The sequence below is a fragment of the Lycium ferocissimum genome, chromosome 5 (assembly GCF_029784015.1).
Source record: "Lycium ferocissimum isolate CSIRO_LF1 chromosome 5, AGI_CSIRO_Lferr_CH_V1, whole genome shotgun sequence".
Taxonomy (NCBI): domain Eukaryota; kingdom Viridiplantae; phylum Streptophyta; class Magnoliopsida; order Solanales; family Solanaceae; genus Lycium; species Lycium ferocissimum.
In genome coordinates, this window is record NC_081346.1 from 2,912,421 (window position 1) to 2,929,921 (window position 17,501).

The following is a 17,501-nucleotide window of genomic DNA, read 5'->3' on the forward strand; positions in this document are numbered from 1 at the left end:
TAATCGTTTTGTGCCAAGGGCTTTTACAGACAATCTTAATGGGGCAAGCCCCGAACATGAATGGGATTTACTCCCTCAGTTGTAATAGCTTAAGTTTTATTTAATTTAAGTATTGATTTACCAAAAAAAAAAAAGAAGGTAAATGAACTAAAATATTCTATCCATTCTTTATTTAGTCTACGGCATGGGGGTGTTTGGTGGCATTTATGTGGCTACAGCTTTTTCAGCCAAAACAGGGAAAGCACAGAGTAAACGTCACGATTTAGGGCCATCCCCGCAATCACAGCCTCTACATCCGCTTGTTCTTGCCTTTTATTTGCATTTAATGCTAACTTTATCCTCTGCGTTGAGACATTTATAGTTTTTTTTTTTTTCGTTACAGTTGCTAGAGTCAACTGTCAAGTAATAGTATGATATGAGTATGACGATGAGGTATGGTTTTGAGGTTATCTATCAGGGCTTCATCTACAGTTTGATATTGACTAGATATTACTCCTTCAAAAAATAGGCAACTTAAAGAAAAGGGATAAAGACTTCTGAATTTGTTGCTCTAAAACATTACATAACATCAATAGTCTTAGGTGTATTTATACACTTTTCCGTCATCTTTTACCCATACTTATACTGTATTTTAGAGCTAAATGCATTAAATACACTTAACATCTATTAACTATGTGATATGGGACTAATTTGTGCTTTATTGTGGAATCTAGGTGGTTTAAGTTGAAAATGCTACAAAAGTGAAGATGAAGAGATTTGGAGCAAAATTGAAGAAGAGGAAAAAGAAAAGAAGGTCACGTTGAAGTCTTTTGGGTACAACAAGGACCAATGAAGGGTAATTCGAGCAATTCTGGCTGATTCTGAGGCAGTGCGGGTTGGACGAGTGAGCGGAAGGAGGTTGCAACACTTGAAGGCAAAATACGACCACTGAAGGGTCTCATGCATTGGCTGTGCGTCGCACACCCAGCGCACAAAATACCCCTTTCTGATTCTCAGACCTGTTATGCATTCGCACAGCGGATGCACAGACATAGTCATGCGATGGCCATGCAACGCATGACCAAAGCACAAGAGGCGTCAGTTCTCCTAAGTTGATCGGGATTGGGCCCACTTATCTCATATTTGCCCTAGCTTATAAATAGCCGTTTTTACATTAGAATAGGGGACTTTTTGGACCTAGAGAGAGTAGGAGCCACCGTGGAGGCCGGAGATTATTGGGTTTTATCTTTTCTTCTCCTTATTACTAGTTTTTATATTTTCTTTGAATGATTTGTTGCTTTTCCTCCATGTCTATGTGGAGCTAAACTTCTCGTTCTAGGGTTGTGGTAAACCATGATTATTGATGTTTGGTGATTAATTCTTATCTTAATACGAGTTGTTGAGTTTGATTGCTTCTTTAATTCTGTTCATAATTGCTTGATTGTTTGGCTAACAGTTAGGTTCTATCGACTATCTAATATACATGCTTGGGAAAGATGTTGTTAGATTAGAGAAGGATTAAAGAGGGCGTGATCTGATTATCCCTATAGTTGGGCTAGGATTTGTGTCTAGGATAGGAATATACTTAGGCGCCGCGTTCAATTAAATACCATAAAAGAATTGCGTTCTTAACAAGTCATTTCCATAGGAATATAGGCGGCGAACTGTTCTGAATAGGCGAGTAGTAGTTCGGGAGAATACTACGAGAGTTAATAATCCGGTAAATTAGCAATCGTCAACAATTCGAATTAAAGGGAAATAGTTCAAAAACTCAACAAGATTGGTGAACCAACCGCAACCCTGGAACATTCGTCTCATTGATAATATAAAAACCCGCTCTTTCTTTGTTGAAGTTCACTATTTGTCTCTTTTATCTTCAATTAGTTTATAATCACAATCTTCGAATTTCATCTCTTGTATAGATAATTTGGACAGTTTAATTCAGTTGACGGTTAATCATAACTCCCTGTGGGTTCGACATCCGATTTCTAAAATCACTATATTACTTGTACGACTACGTATACTTGCGTGTGCGTTTGGACGCAACAACTATATTTTTTTTCGAAATTGTGACCTTGAACATAAAATGACAAGCATCCGTGTCAGCTTGGTTTTGAATTATTGATCGTATGATCACTTGTACAACTAGCCAGCCAAAGCATGCACAGAGGCCTGAAGTTTTAACTTTCTCAGTCAAGCTTTCTTACTTCTTACTAGGTACATTCCATTACGTACTGAAAGGAAAATAAGTACTACTACTATAATTAAGTCAAATGAATAGAACAGCCCCTCGGGTAGATTTATGTTGCAAACTCTTGTGATATGCAAGTTCTGTTTTGCTCGCCACTGTTGTGCTCCGGACAGAAATTGCGCATATGATTCAGAATAACATGTACTTGTGCTGATGAGAAGTAGCAATTAACCAGTGGAATAGTCTAGGTGCGTGTGAGTTGAGCTGGACACCACCAAATCCAATAATGTTGTTTCTAATTTTGCCTGCTCGATCTTTGCTAATACATTCATTTTAATTGCACGGAAAAGCAAAGTTCAGTGTGCCTAGTTCGAAAAGAAGTTCAGTGTATCTAGCTTCATTTTGCGAAATTACAAACTGGGGCAGATCAGTTGATTAATGTAGCATATCTAAAAGGTACTTTTATTCTCCGCACCTTTTAGTTGTACACTTTTTTCTTTATTTTTCTGATAAAGAGTACTTTTTAGCAATATTTTGTTGCCAAAAGTGCATGGGACCCACTATCTTAATATGATAGGCAAAGGTGGAAATATACCCCCTTAACATTTGTAATTGAGAGCATAAACACCCCTCGTTACAAAAATGTTATATATATACCCTACCGTTACAAAATGGTGCAAATATATTCCTGCCATTACAAAATGGTCCAAATATACCCTTTTTCGATGCAAATATACCCATCCCATGTCCGATCAACCAAGCCGAGGGGCTATGTCGTTGGAGGTGGCCTAGTGTCCTTGGGTGCTGGCCTATGTCGCAGGGCGGTGTCCTATGCCGCTGTGCGTTGGGCTATGTCGCTGGGCGTCATCTAGTGTTGTTGTGCGTGTGCCTAGCGTCCTTGGGCATGGGCCTTGCCGTTGACATGTCACTCTGTGTCAATCTTGCACGTCACAGCCCAAAAAACCTCTAATTGTGACATGTCGCTATGCGTCGTCTAAGTGTCGGAGCTTTGGCCTTGGCATGTCACTACGCCTTGCACGTGACAACCCAAAAAACCTCTAAAAGTCTACTCATTTTTTTAAACGAACCAGACCCGACCTACAAGGAAAAAAAAATTACTATGTTGCTTTAGAAAAGTATGTCTACTCAAAAAAAATGGGTAGACTTTTTTTTAAAGTCACGTGGCATTTTTTTAATTAAAAAATAACCTAAATAATTTTTAAAAAAATCCCGTCAGCGAAAAGGGTATGTTTGCACCATTTTGTAATGGCAGGGGTATATATACACACTTTTGTAGGAGAGGTATATCTGCTCTAAATCACAAAATTCGAGGGGTATATCTGCTCTAAATCACAAAGTTGAGGGGTATATTTGCACCTTTGCTAAAATAAAGAGCTTTTTAGCACCTTTGCTAAAATAAAGAGCTTTTTCTGGGGTAAGAGGAAGAGAAGAAGAATGCATGAATCGAGCCTTATGTCTCTACAACAACAACATACTCAGTATAGTCCCACAAGTGGGGTCCGGGGAGGATGAGGTGTAGGCAGACCTTACCCCTACCTTACCTTTATGGGGTCGAAAGGTTGTTTCCGATAGACCCTCGGCTCAAGAAAATTAAAAAGTTTTTCAGAGCAAATTTTTCCCCCACTACCAATGAGCAAATAAGAATTAAACCCCAAAACTTACACAGCCTATGTACAAACGAAAATAAGAAAACAGATTGAATCCTACAGATGAAGGTAGAAAATATGTCAACCCAGAATATAGAAATCATGCGCAATCTGCCACAATGCTCCTTTATACATAAACCTTGCATCAATCAGGGAATCGGAAGGTATTATTTCTATTACATATAAGCTTACAAATTACAACAACAAAAGGACGTGCGAAAGATATCTGTGCACCTGATTTAGCTAGCACTGATATTGCTCCTTAAGACTGGCACCATTCTTCTAACGTAGGAGTTGCCACCCCCACATTTTTCATGTCAAATATGTTCGCTGCAACACAAAAAATTCAGCACACCTATCAGTAGCTTGAGATGGATTATAAAATGATCCGAATATCTACTTTTTCTTTAGATGGATCCAAGTTATAGACGACAAATAAACATTGAAAGAAAAACATGATCACGGATTCGCTTGATGTTGTACGCAGACCTTACCCCTACCTTGTGAAGGTGGAGAGGTTGTTTCCGATAGACACTCGGCTCAAGTAAAGCATTACAAAACATGTCAAAAATAATGGAGAAAAGAACAGTAGCTCACAAACTAGGAAGAGACCGATATGGAAATTAAGGTATTGTTGTGTAAGACACAATTTCAGAAATCACAGGGAAAAAATCCTTAAAAAGAACTACATAAGTTTAGCAGTCCTGTGAGGAAATATTAGGCAACTTTAAAACCAACAGAATCAGTGTAACTTAGTTCAAGTCTTGATATCTGTCTGCTCTCCATCTCCAAACCTAGCCCCCAAAGAAGAAAATGTATGAAAAGAAAGTCTCAAGTCGTACCTCACCGCTCACATATGAAAAACTGACTATTACTAGAGTTGGATCTGGTTTATAAATAGAATGGTACATCCAATCACCAATGACATACTAAAGCTGTTACTATTAGAGACATATATTTCCTTTTAGACGAATCGTTGGCAGTCTCCTAGTTCGAGCATGGTAATTGTTCCATGATCTAGATAGTTGAAGGACCAGTAGCACGCTGACTTCTCTCTGACATGTGCAAGCAGTGGTTGCCAATGGCAAACTCGAATGACGAATAGTGGAAAACAGCCACAAAAAGAATAGTTGTGTTGACAGAGAACAAGAAGACTGTGATGGATGAGTGGCACAAATGAAGAGAAGAGCTCTTCTTTTGTCTAACCCATGACGCTCTTCTCTTCATTTTGCATCACTCACAGTCTTCTTCTTCCCTAGCAATAAAATATTCTTTGTGTGGCCATGGATTAAGCAAAAATTGCTGCACCGCATAAATTTGTCTGGTCTTGTAAAATTTATTGGTTGGTTTTTTCTTTTAGCTTATGGCTGCTTTGCCCTTTAATCTAGGTACCCGCTGACTTGATTAATATTAACTGTCAAATAACCTCATAGAAATCTTATTTTAAGTGTTACGAGATTACAATAAACGATCACTTAACTGGATCATAACTTCATACCACAGAGGTCTATGTTTCTCCTCAGCTTCGATACATGCTTTTATGTTTACTTTGTAGATGGTGAGGATGGTTTAAAATTAGGACTTATAGCCATTGAAGTTAGTTGGTTGATGCGAAGCGCGTTAGGCTAACAAAAGGAATGCTTTGTGGAATCTGTTACCCTTGACAAGGTGCTGGGCAATACATACCAATGTGTACATCAGGAGTAGCAGCAGCTGTGGCATCTAAAATGACTGTCACGCGTTGATAGTCCAATGCTACAGCATCAAAGACGGTCTGCCGTATGCAGTTTGGAGTTTGAACACCTAAACAAAAAATATATCAGACATTTGACAAATAAAAACATATATTTTAACCAAATCCCAAAGTTTAATCAATTACCTATAATGACCAAGTTGGTAATGCCAATGCCCTGAAGATACGAATGAAGGTTCGTGTTGAAAAATGCACTGAAGCGGGTTTTCACCAATTTGTAGTCACCTTCCTGAATAACAAGCCCATCAACCAATTCTGCCCCCACACTGCCTTTTGATGTGGGTTTCGGTTTCCCATTACCATACAAATGCCTGCGAAACAATTCAACATCTCTCCCTAATGAGTCGTGCTCGCGGACAACCTACCACAAATTGCCCCCATGGGATTTGTTGGTCAGAAATGAGTTTAACTTCTATATACACAAATAGTTATATACTAACAATCAGGTCAATAAAAGATAACTACACGCAACCATCCATGAAAAGTAAAATTAGTAACCTGGAAATTCAGGCAGCTTATCTGATATAACAGTTAAAAATCCATTACAACAACAACTACTACACCTCAGTCCCAAACAAGTTGGTGTCAGCTATATGAGTGAGCTTCACTGCTTCATTTGAGCTCAACTCAGGTTAAAATACATTAATAGTGTGATCCTTTTTGGTAACTAATCTCTTATTAATCACAAAGTGAATAATTACAGTGCTACCCAGCTAAGCTACTTCTCAGCTTGCTGTTCATATTTGAACTCAACTGCCTCAAATTGCATGAAAATTCTTTACATTGTCAGTGTATATAAGTTAAATCCGTCACGAATTCCTAATAAGCCAAGAAATAACTTTGCAGTTAAAAGGCAAAGACAAAGGGCTATGACAAAGTTCAGAGTAAGTTAAAAATACCCAAATAATGGGGATGCCACGGTTTCTTGCAACCTCAACAGTCTTGATAACATTTGGAACAATAGCTTCACCTCCTTTAACTAGCATAGGACCACCTGCTACTATAAAATCTTTCTGAAATTTAAGTTCAAACATACAGATTATCAAGCAATCCAAGAAATTTAAAGAATCAGAAGAAAGTTAACGAAGATACCTGCATGTCTATGACAACAAGAGCTGTTTTGCTCCATTTACCATCATTTTCTGAGGCCATTTGCTAATTACAAACTTTGAGTTTGCCCGAAAGATGAGACTAGGAAGTATCGGTTTGGTCAGTCTCGAGTTTATCTACCTACTTTCAACTAGTCAATATATTTTGTTAATATTTCAAGCTTTGACCATATTTTTTGGTTGGGCCAGCCTAATTTCTTGAAAATTTTTCCTGAAATTAATTGGGCCTTGTCTTAGGCCTGGTGCCAGAACTTGGAAACTTTTGTATGTTGGGCTTTAACTTTAACTGGTAGGGCAATTCGCACGGACTTCCCTATTTGGCCTGGTCTTTAAATTTTGGCCCTCAAATCGCTGGTCTTTAACTATTTCCATTCTGCACTTTAATTAATAAAATAGTAGCTGAAAATATCTCTGACATTGAGTTAAAAAAAAAAAAAAAAAAAAAAAAAAAAGAAGAAGAATTCGGATCTATGACCTAATTTTGCAAGACAAGATTTTATGGAAATTATGTCTATTTGGACAAAGTTACATAGAAACTATACCTTGTCGGGCATAGTTCTATAGGATAACTTAATTTCTGCAGAACTACGCCGGAGAAGGCAGAGTTTCTATGTAACTTTGCCTGAATAGGCATAGTTTCTATGAAATCTTGACTTGCGACCTTTTTTTTTTTTTTTTTTTTTTTTTTCACTCTACTAGAGATCGAACCTAGAATCTCTGGTTTCGTAGACCAGCGAATAAGGGTACCGGCCACATGGGCTCAGTAAGTGTCTACCCGGCCATGTAGGCTCGGTAATTTATTGTGAAATTGATCTCAACATGATCAATTTTGTAATCTATACGGTTATACAATCCGAACAATACCCATATTGCCTAGCCCACAAATTTTCATTGAATGAGAAGCAGGGACAAAAACTAAAGATCAGCGATTTGAGGGGAAAAAATTAAAGACCAATCCATATGAAGGGAAATCCGCACAAAAAATTTGTAACAGGTATCTATCTTTCTTTTTAGATTCACCGAAAAAATAGGGACATTCACACTACTCAGCAGCCCAAAAAAATTCATATAATATAATGATATAATCGAGGCAAATTACGGTCAGATCGCATTCGGCCATCTAGTTTACAAAGTATATATATATAGTGTATAGGTAAGGTATAAAGTATATTAAATATACGTAAAATATATGTACATGTACATTAATATACATACCTAGACCCTATTTATATAGCTGAAGTGTAAAGCCAGTGTATACTTCGGCCATATTTGGTAAACTAGATGGCCGAAGGATATATTTAGTTTCCCTATAATCAATGTATATCAGTTTAACTATTAAATTCTTGCATTTGAATTTCCTTCTTTTTCAGTCAACTGGGTTATTCTTGTAAAACAAATAAATCTCCTGCTATTGATTCTAAATCGATGTGATAGTATTTTGAATTAACCTAATATCCTAGTTTTTTATGGCCAAAGAATTGTTTATTGATCAACTCAAACAACAAAAATAACTCTTAAATGTAAACCAAATATATTTTAAGATTAATCATTGATTACCAACAAATATCAATAGTAGAAGACCTTCTACTTAAAAATCTAATGGTTGATTAGCGACGAATTTTAAATCTAACTTTATATGCATTGAAAATCATGAGCAAAAAAACTTTAAAAATCAAACCACATTGTTTTGAATGAAAGATTATAGAACTCAGCCGCCCAGCCACTACCAAAAAAGTTTTTGGGGATATTGTTATTAGAGGAAGACACGTAAATATAGAAAGTATATTTAGTAGGCGTTTGGCCATAGAAACCAAAAAATATTTCACTTTTTATGGAATTTTTGAAGTTAGAGTTGTGTTTGGTCATAGTTTTTGCAAATAATATTGGTTGTTGAAATGTACTTTTTCTAAAAAACATGAAATATAATTTATACCCCTCAATTTCTAAAAACTAGCAAAATCACCCGAAGCAATTAATAAACATAACCAGTGCGAGAAATATAGCAATTATACTTGAGGTCAGCTTATGAAGTGCTCAAAACTGATGGTTTGTTCCCATCAAAAGGCTGTAACTGGGAGACTTACTGGTCTACATAAAAAATATAGCATCTCTAAATTTGGTTTTGTTGCAAAATTCCCACCTGCTTCTTTTCTTTTAGAGGGTTTTTAGCACATGATGTTCAATGTTGTTGTAGTGGAGAGCAACTGAGCAACATAAGTTGTCTCTGACCAGTGAAAAAAGTTGTATGAACTTTTAGGGTAAAAATTGAGCAACATAGAAACTTTTGGGGTAAAAATTGAAAATAAAAAAAACAAAAGTAAAGGTCCAAAACAGAAAATGGAAAAAGTGAAAAACAAGATTTTGAAATTTTTATGACCAAACACCATAAAGTGAAAAAAATATTCCGGAAAAAATAAATAATTCTTATGGCCAAACTGGTCCTTAATTTAACACTTGCTTTGTGAAATCAAAATTGGTGACGACAGTAGCCACTAACCACTTGCTATTCCAAGCTGTCACTCTCTGGCTTTGATTTTTTATTTTTTAAGTGTATATTCTAATTAACACTTTTTAATAAAGCACAACTAGACAACATAATGGTCCTATCTTCTTTTTGATATTTTAGCAATTAGCATGATCATGAATCGATGATTGTATTGACCTGTGTTTAGCCACATATATATACTTGCATATTTATTTATTTTCTTTTTTGCTCTTTGTTTTCTGTTTTTTTTTTTCTTTTTCTTCATTTAGTGTTTGGTAGCTATTTTCAGATTCGATTAATCCACATTCATACTATAAAGTCCCACTTTAGGGTAAACTGCTTCCTACTAAAAGCGGCTCTATTTTCTAAGTCGATCCAAGACCTTTAAATAATAATAAAAAGATATTTACCGCTCCACCGCAACATGTAATGCTATGTTTGTTTGACTTTGGACAATATGAACAATAACAATAGTCCCACAACTTTTTGCATTCCTCTTCTTTTTTTAATCAATTTCTCTTTTTGCTAGTGGAAAATGCTAGTGGAATCAGGGATGACCTATGCATATCCCACACTTAATTAGTAGATCTCTCTCCTTTCGTACGACATAACATGTAGTATAAGTTAGTGTCTATGCATCATATATTTAATAAAATTTATAAGCAAAAGAAAAGTGTTTTTTTTTTTGTCAGGATAATTATTACGTAATGATTACATCACGAAGGGATTGCGAAAATTTAAGTTGTCCGTATAATTCTAATTCGAATGGATTGGGAACAAGAAGTACTCGCTTAGATAAGGAACACAAATTTCTTAATTGGAAACAGTAGATTTTAGGAAAATGTTTTACAAGTTTATATTCTTAATTTGGTAAGTTAAAAAGATGTAGCATGGGTAAATTTCAGATAATCACACAATTATAGGTTTTTCGCATCAAAGTTATATAATTTTATTTTGTCACTTAAAAGTCACAACACTTACTGACTTACATTGATAACCAAATGATTACAATAGCCGGAAATATGACTTCTGGTAGACTTCTTTTATTTATTTCACCTTTTTTTAAAATAACCATTGGAAATCAACGAATAAAGATTCACCAATAATTTTTTATTATTATTGTTTTCACCAATAATTTTTTATTATTATTGTTTTCACTATTAATAATACATATAAGTTGATACAAATCAAAATAATGAGACATTCGTGAATATGTTATAATTATAAACATTTGTGAAATAATTAAGTTAACCTAATTGACTTTCAAACAAGAGACCGAAAAGAGCTACGAGCCAATGCACATTGTGCTTAAAGAAGTAAATATGCTGCCCTTTATATGGTCCTCTCATCATTCACACAAAAATAGTATCCAATAATACTTATGCCTGTTTAGTTATGGAAAGCGTTAAGTACTTGACTTCTATTTAACTCAAAATATATCAAACAGAAAAGTCAACTCTAAACTATCAATGACTTACCAATCTCCTATGTTAAGTTCAAATTTTCTTCTCCTTTTTTACCTAAATCATAAACATATACATTTGAGCTTGCAACACAACTTTTTATTCATAAAATCAATTAATTTCAGCACCTGATCATTTTAATCAGTTAAGCCAGAGCCAGACAAACTCTAAATATATAAGATATGTCTATTGTTGCTCAACATTTCGATACCTGACATATACAAACACTTATAAACTAGCTAGCTGGATTATACCGTTTATGATTATTCATGAAATAAAATGAACATATATTGGCAATATTGGACCATAAAACAACACTTTTATCCTTGTTCCTACTTAGAAATGCAAAATATATATAGCATCAGCAACAGTCAATCCTAATTTATTGAGAGTGACTGCTTCTGATGTTATATCATTCCATCATATCATCACTTCACCACCATCATCAACATCCTCAATAGCAATAGCATTATTATTATCGAAGAAATGTTACATTATAAATATCCTCCTCCTAGTGCTGGGGCCCAGTAATCTCCAACAGTATTGTCACTTGCAACATGTTGTGTACAAGATATAGGAACCAAACACAGTCCTCTGCTCTTCAAATCCTTCACTCTATGTTGAGAATCCTGAAATAATTAATTTACTTCAAATCCTATGCTACAGTACTCCACTATAGATGCAAATGTTGAAGAGGATTTGAAATATATACTTGCCGTAAAAAAAGAAGCTATTTGATCACAATGCTGGCAATTACTATATATGCAAAAACTTGTGAGGTGAAAAGAAATTGGAATATTCAAAATATACGAGCTGGTATATATGAGATGGGTCATTTCAAGACTTTTATGTCACAATATTACCTTTTTAGGCCATTCAAAAAAAAAAAAATGACAGTTTCTAAATTTGAAAACAATTTTGTTTAAACTTGCTATTTTACACTTAATGAAAAGATTATAGACACACAAATATTAGGGCATGTTTAATATCATAAGTTTCAAATGTCTTAGAACACACAAATTTAATGTCATGACATCTTTCTTAAAGTCAGTGTCAATTCAAACTTTACATAAATTGAAACGGTACGCGTGGGTTTTTTATAGGATGATATAGTTCAACAACTTCAATTATTGTTTGAGCTAGTTCATAAAGTTGGCAGCTTTTGCACCTTCTTTTTTGAATAGGAAATTTTGATACTCTGATCTGCTTTACTAATAAGGCAAAAGCCTCCATCTCAAAGCTTGCTTTTTGTTAGGGATCCAATAAAGCTGCAGCTAGCTATGATCAAATTCTTTGTGGAGTAAATTAATCAAACAACTAGTAGTATTTTTTATTCTTGAATTCATGGGTGAAATTAATTTGTTATTCATCATAATTAATCCAATATATACTATATGATTAGTCAGATGCACGTGTATGATGGATGTGAAAGAGATCTAACTAGAGGAATATTGGTCGTTTATTGGAAAATGTGAAGGAAAAGAAGTGCTTACAGATTGCTGGTGAGTGTGACCAATGCTTCCTGCTACATTATTGCCCATGTATGGAGAGCTCAATGCCTGCTTATTTTAGTACGTGCACCAATTAAAATAGTAAATTCTAACAAGAAAACTAAAGCTGCTGAAGGAAAAAAAAAAAAAAAAACTAATCACTCCATCTTTTCATTTTATTTAACGGTATTTAATTGAGTACAAAATTTAAGAAAGAAAAATTAATTTTCTTTTAGCACATACCAAAAATGTCAATAAAACTTGTGATTTTAACATGTCATGGCATTCATTTTGTTTGAATTAAAACAAAAAGATGATCATTCCTTTTTGAACAAATAAAATAGTAGTAATATCATATAAAATGAGGAGGGAAAGTAATAATTTTGTAAGTGGGATAATTTCCCTTCTTTTTTCTTTCTTCTCTTTGGAAATATTCAGAAATGCACAATGAGCAAAAGTATCATCAGTTTAAATTTTGGTGGACAAGATTATTCAAAACTTGTGCTGGCAAGAGATAGCAACTATCTCATGAAGCTAAACGTTACACAACTGACCCGAACAATACGTTTATAAAAAAAAATAGAAATGCATAATGAGCTTGTGGAAAATTAGGTTAAGAAAATGGAAAAGGAGAAATTACATCAATTTGAGTCTGAAGGAATCTGATGTAGCCGATGGCTTCTGACAAGACGGAGGCCGTGTCAGTCTGCAAAAGAGAAACATATATACCATGCCTATCAGATCGTCTTTTGTGCTGATCACTTTAAAGACAGGTCTTCATGGCTATATTGTAAAGCAAAAGTGAAAGATTAAATTCTGTTTTTTTTTTGTAGCTCCTTTTATGGGTTTCATCATAAAACTAAGTATTAAATTGACTCCGCATAGGTTTACTACTAGTATTTCAGTCATAAATACTCCTTTCCTGGACGAGAGGAGTTATTCAGGTAGTAAGCACCATTCACCTTCAATCTTAAGATTTGGGTTCAAGTCATCAAAGGAACAAAAAGATGAGAGCTTTTAAAGTAGACTTAAAAAGATCGCTTCTTGGCGGGCAGCGGCACTTCATTATCAGCGACCAATATGCCACTAGCATGCGAAGAAGGCTAAGTAATAACACGAATTCAGAGACTGCAGATTAAGCGAGACATATTCATAATTTAAACTTAATTGATTTAATTTTAAGGTTCTAGGTAACGAACTTAGTGTACATTTGAAATTATGGATATAAAATTTAATACTATTTGTCAAAATTGCTGTGAGTTTTCACACTCATTATAATAATGAGTTCAGCCCAGTGTATAAGCTGCATCTGCCTCTCTTAACAAGAGCGGTTATTTACTTGAGTTAAAGTTATATACGCCGTGTTAAGGATTTTTTGCTCACCCAAAGGATATATATTTATAGGTAAATTTTCTTAGAATATGAGATTTGTAATTTTAAAATAAGACAAGTTATTTATTAGCAGATAAATATATGATCGGATAATGTCCTACGTTATTAAAGTAAATTTACTTTACCTTTCCAAATGGAGAAACAAGTTGGTGCAGTGCTGTTATCCTATCCCCTAGCTTCTCTTTTCTCACCTGCACCTCCGAATATAAACAAACTAAATTAATGATGAGGACTTTCCATATTTGTGTATAGTTTTCAGTGAATTATTAAGGTGCAAGGGTTCTTAGACGAAATATTTAATAGGCGTTTGGACAATATTTGGCTAATTTTTTTAAAAAAAAGAGTATCAACTGAAATTCAAAAAAAGTTTTTAGAAGTTGAAATTGAGTTCTGGACATAAATTTCACTCGAAATGAAAGTTGAGATTTTATGAGTGAAAACCACAGTTCCACTTCAAATAGTCCTCATATATTTCTTTCAATATTTCATTAGTGTTTCAAATACAAAATTTTCAGTATTTACAAATTCATGATCTGTAAATACTGAACTTCAATATTTAATTAACAATGGCATGGAAGAGAGAATTGCCTTGAGAGATGGCTGAGCTGAGGAATGTTGAACTCTAGCCTTCTTAGTCATCCCACCACTGCTTGTGCTGTTACACTTAATTTCATATTGAGTAGAGAAATTAACAATGGTACAAAAATTTCTCAATAAAATAAAAAATAAAAATAGAACAGGTTAGGCAAAACATAGTACTAAAATTAATGAGTATAAGTTATTTGCACTTGACGGTTCAAAAATTAAGGTACACAATCAAGTCACTTATTAGATAATTATAAGTAAATCTCTTGATAAATATTAATTGGTAACAAAGTAAAAATCATAACTATCCTACTATTACATATTAAAATTCCGTAGATATAACTTAAATCCTACTGAGATGCCAGCTAGCAAAGTGAGTAATAATCGGGAATCTGGCTTTTACTACATGATCAAAATTCATTAGGCTAATGATGGAGTACTTTGACGTTTATTATCATAAAATCGCCTTGTCTTTTTGTATTGTTACAGATGTACTTATTGACTTTATGCAAAGATGAGATGAGAAATCCACTTTTTTCACCTTTCTTTCATAAAGTAATTTTTTAAACATATCTTACCTCAGATGAATGATCTTGACGTTGATGCTTAGCTTCCACTTTGTTACTGGTAATTTTATTACCAGCTGAGAAGTTGAAATTATCATGGCGTAAATTAGTGGTGACACAAGAGCTAGCTGGTGATGAAGTTGCTGGCAAATCTTGGTAATTACCGTACAGTAGTTGGCCCACTTCTGGTTTTACATCAACAACAGGAACCCTAAAACTTGAACATGGAATATTATTATTATTATGGATGGAATTCAAATTTTGGATTTCTTCCCAGTTATCCAGCTTCTTATACTGATGATGAAAATGACTCATGCTAGATTTTTCTTGATCACCAGATAATCCAGCCCTGCAATTTAATTAAAAGGACATAAATAAGAGGAGAATGATGAGGAAAATTAAAGCTTCATCAATACACAACACTCACTTGGATTAACACATAGTTCACATGAATTCCAATTAATAGAAAAGAAAAATAAAGGAGCTAGATTTACGGTGATTTTTCACTTTTTTCTACTAGGTAATCTAAGATTCTTATGAATGACGATAATTGATTCAGTTGTTGTGGTCAGACTCTACTATGGATTTTTTACCACATTCTTCTAGTGCCTTCTTATCTCATCTTTATCTCTAAGCTCAGGATATAGAAGGATAGAGAAAAAGGTATCAACAACACCTGATTATATCATGGTGCAGCTCATGATGTCCATATCGATCTAAAGACTCAAAACTCATAGCACGAATTTTTTTTAAAAAAAAATAGAAATCAAAAAGTATGAGCCTTTGAAGTTTGATAAATGTAAAAGTTCCATGAATAATAAAGCTTTTGACATGGAAAGAGAATATTGCAAGTACAAAAGAATACTAATGTTAGTGGTAAAAAATTTGAACCCTCTAAGCACACTCAGTATAACTAAAATAACAACAATAATTACTACACCTCATTCCTAAACAAGTCAGCTATAACTGCATAACAAAAAAGAAAAGCTAGAGAGAAGGAGATTTACAGAAGTAGTTGGCTCCATGTGCGAGGGAAATCTTGACGTGGATTATCAGCCAAAAAACTTGAAGATCCATAAAAATGTTGAGTCGAAGAAGACGACGAAGAAGAAGAAAGCTGATGATGCTCATGAGATTCATGTGGATGCATGCTTCCATTCATCATCATGTTCCACCAGTTATTACTAGGGTTTCCAGCCATCATAGATTATTCTGAACAATACATCATACTATATATTGTTTCGCCTTAATATAAAAGCCACAGAATAGAAAGAAAAAAGAAATCCTTTTCATGATCTCTTTTTTTTTTCCTTTTCTTTTTAGGTAGCTTTAGCTGATGGAGTACTAGATATGAGTAGCAGCTAGCTTTGTCTGTCTTCTTTCCTTGTGAGAGCACCAAAACGAAACTTTGTTGAAGCTTTCAGTGCTGTATTTGCTTTTCTCAAGAGAGGTTCAAGAAACTAATATGTCCCTTTCAACAAAGTAAGCCTTCTATTTACTTAGTAGTATTTCTTACTTGTGGGCTTGATAATTGCTTTGAGTTTTTTTTGTTTGTTTTTGTTTTAACTCTCTAGCTACCTCTTCATCTTTCAATTATGTTACTCCCCTTTCCGGTTGATGTGATACACTTTTTTTAATCCGTTCTAAAACGTATGATTCACTTCTAAAGTTGGAATAATTGACTTTACACTTCTCATTTTATTCTTAATGAGAAATTTTTATAATCACAAAAATTATAGGCGGATTCCAGAATTTTAAATTTACGGGTACTGAACGGAAACTCTTTTTATTATTGGGTTCTTACTATAAATACAGGGTTTAGACGAAAGCAAACGGATTTTGTCGAACCCCTAACTTCTAATATGGCTCCGCCCATGACACAAACGTTATGACATGTTTAAAGCTACAAGATTCAGCAGGTTTATAACCACATAAATATTACTCGCACCGTCTCAATAACTTACTTTCCTTTTTGGTCTGTCCAAATAAGAGCTAACTCTTTCTATATTTAGTAGAGTTTTTCAATTTTAATATACTACATGACAAGTTTAAGATCACAAGATTTAAAGGACTCACACATCTTTATTTAAGATCATAACATTCAAAAGTCTCACTTTATTTCTTAAACTTCGTGTCTAATCAAACTAAGACACTTATGTCGAGAGAGTATGACATATTTCAGATCGTAAGTTTCACAAAATTTATTTTCTGTTTTAAACTTCGTGTTGATTCACATTATGTTACATAATTAGAAAGGAGGGAGTGTATTCTTCTTTGTTTTTAAATTTCTTGCTTTAGCTTTATTGTAAAAGTGGGGGCAGGAAAAGGGAAAGTGGGGAGTGTTTTCAGGCCATAAAAAACAAATGCTCGTGGGGTTTTAATTCCTTGATTTGGGGTGGTAACTTTGGGATTGTTATTTTTCTCTAACTAGCTATACTTATATCGGCTATCACTCTAAGGATAGCGTGCTCTTTTCCCAAGTAATGATCAATTAATTAATACTTATAACACTTAACATAACTTGTTATTGCAGTTTTTTTATTTTATTTTCTCTAGGTACCAGATTAGGGCTTATTATACAAAGGTGCTCTCATATTACTGTAGGCCATCTTAATTTGATAGCACAAAGAGTAATATAATGTGCGTAAACAAGGTCAAATTCTACCATTTATTTTAGTTGGTGGCAAATTATTAATTATGTTTATGTACCTTCCCCCTTTTAAGAGGTCTAATGTACAAATAACTAGTTAACACGTCGACACAAAGTATAGTGTAGTTTGCTCGAGCAAATTGCGTGACATTTCATCTTACGTACTTCGGC

The 17,501-nt window shown here is 34.2% G+C and overlaps 2 protein-coding genes across 5 annotated transcripts; both read right to left on the reverse strand.

The window, feature by feature from the left end:
• Positions 1 to 3,901: 3,901 nt before the first annotated feature.
• LOC132055433 (probable inactive nicotinamidase At3g16190) lies at positions 3,902 to 6,787 on the reverse strand. Of its 3 annotated transcripts, none has more exons than XM_059447243.1 (6): positions 6,683 to 6,787; positions 6,490 to 6,603; positions 5,717 to 5,951; positions 5,524 to 5,640; positions 4,338 to 4,373; positions 3,902 to 4,167 (listed from the first exon to the last, which is right to left on the reverse strand). In XM_059447243.1, the coding sequence occupies exons 1-6, from the start codon at positions 6,740 to 6,742 to the stop codon at positions 4,100 to 4,102; spliced, it is 630 nt and encodes a 209-aa protein (XP_059303226.1). In that variant the 5' UTR covers positions 6,743 to 6,787; the 3' UTR covers positions 3,902 to 4,099. The 3 variants fall into 3 exon arrangements, with proteins under 3 accessions (XP_059303226.1, XP_059303225.1, XP_059303227.1); XM_059447242.1 differs by having other exon boundaries at positions 4,332 to 4,373; XM_059447244.1 differs by lacking the exon at positions 4,338 to 4,373.
• A 4,018-nt stretch (positions 6,788 to 10,805) lies between these two features.
• LOC132055434 (transcription factor bHLH68-like) lies at positions 10,806 to 16,213 on the reverse strand. Of its 2 annotated transcripts, XM_059447246.1 has the most exons (7): positions 15,688 to 16,202; positions 14,693 to 15,029; positions 14,118 to 14,192; positions 13,655 to 13,720; positions 12,778 to 12,843; positions 12,141 to 12,206; positions 10,806 to 11,276 (listed from the first exon to the last, which is right to left on the reverse strand). In XM_059447246.1, exons 1-7 carry the CDS (start codon positions 15,882 to 15,884, stop codon positions 11,142 to 11,144), a joined length of 942 nt encoding a protein of 313 aa, XP_059303229.1. In that variant the 5' UTR covers positions 15,885 to 16,202; the 3' UTR covers positions 10,806 to 11,141. The 2 variants fall into 2 exon arrangements, with proteins under 2 accessions (XP_059303229.1, XP_059303230.1); XM_059447247.1 differs by lacking the exon at positions 12,778 to 12,843 and having other exon boundaries at positions 15,688 to 16,213.
• Positions 16,214 to 17,501: the final 1,288 nt, after the last annotated feature.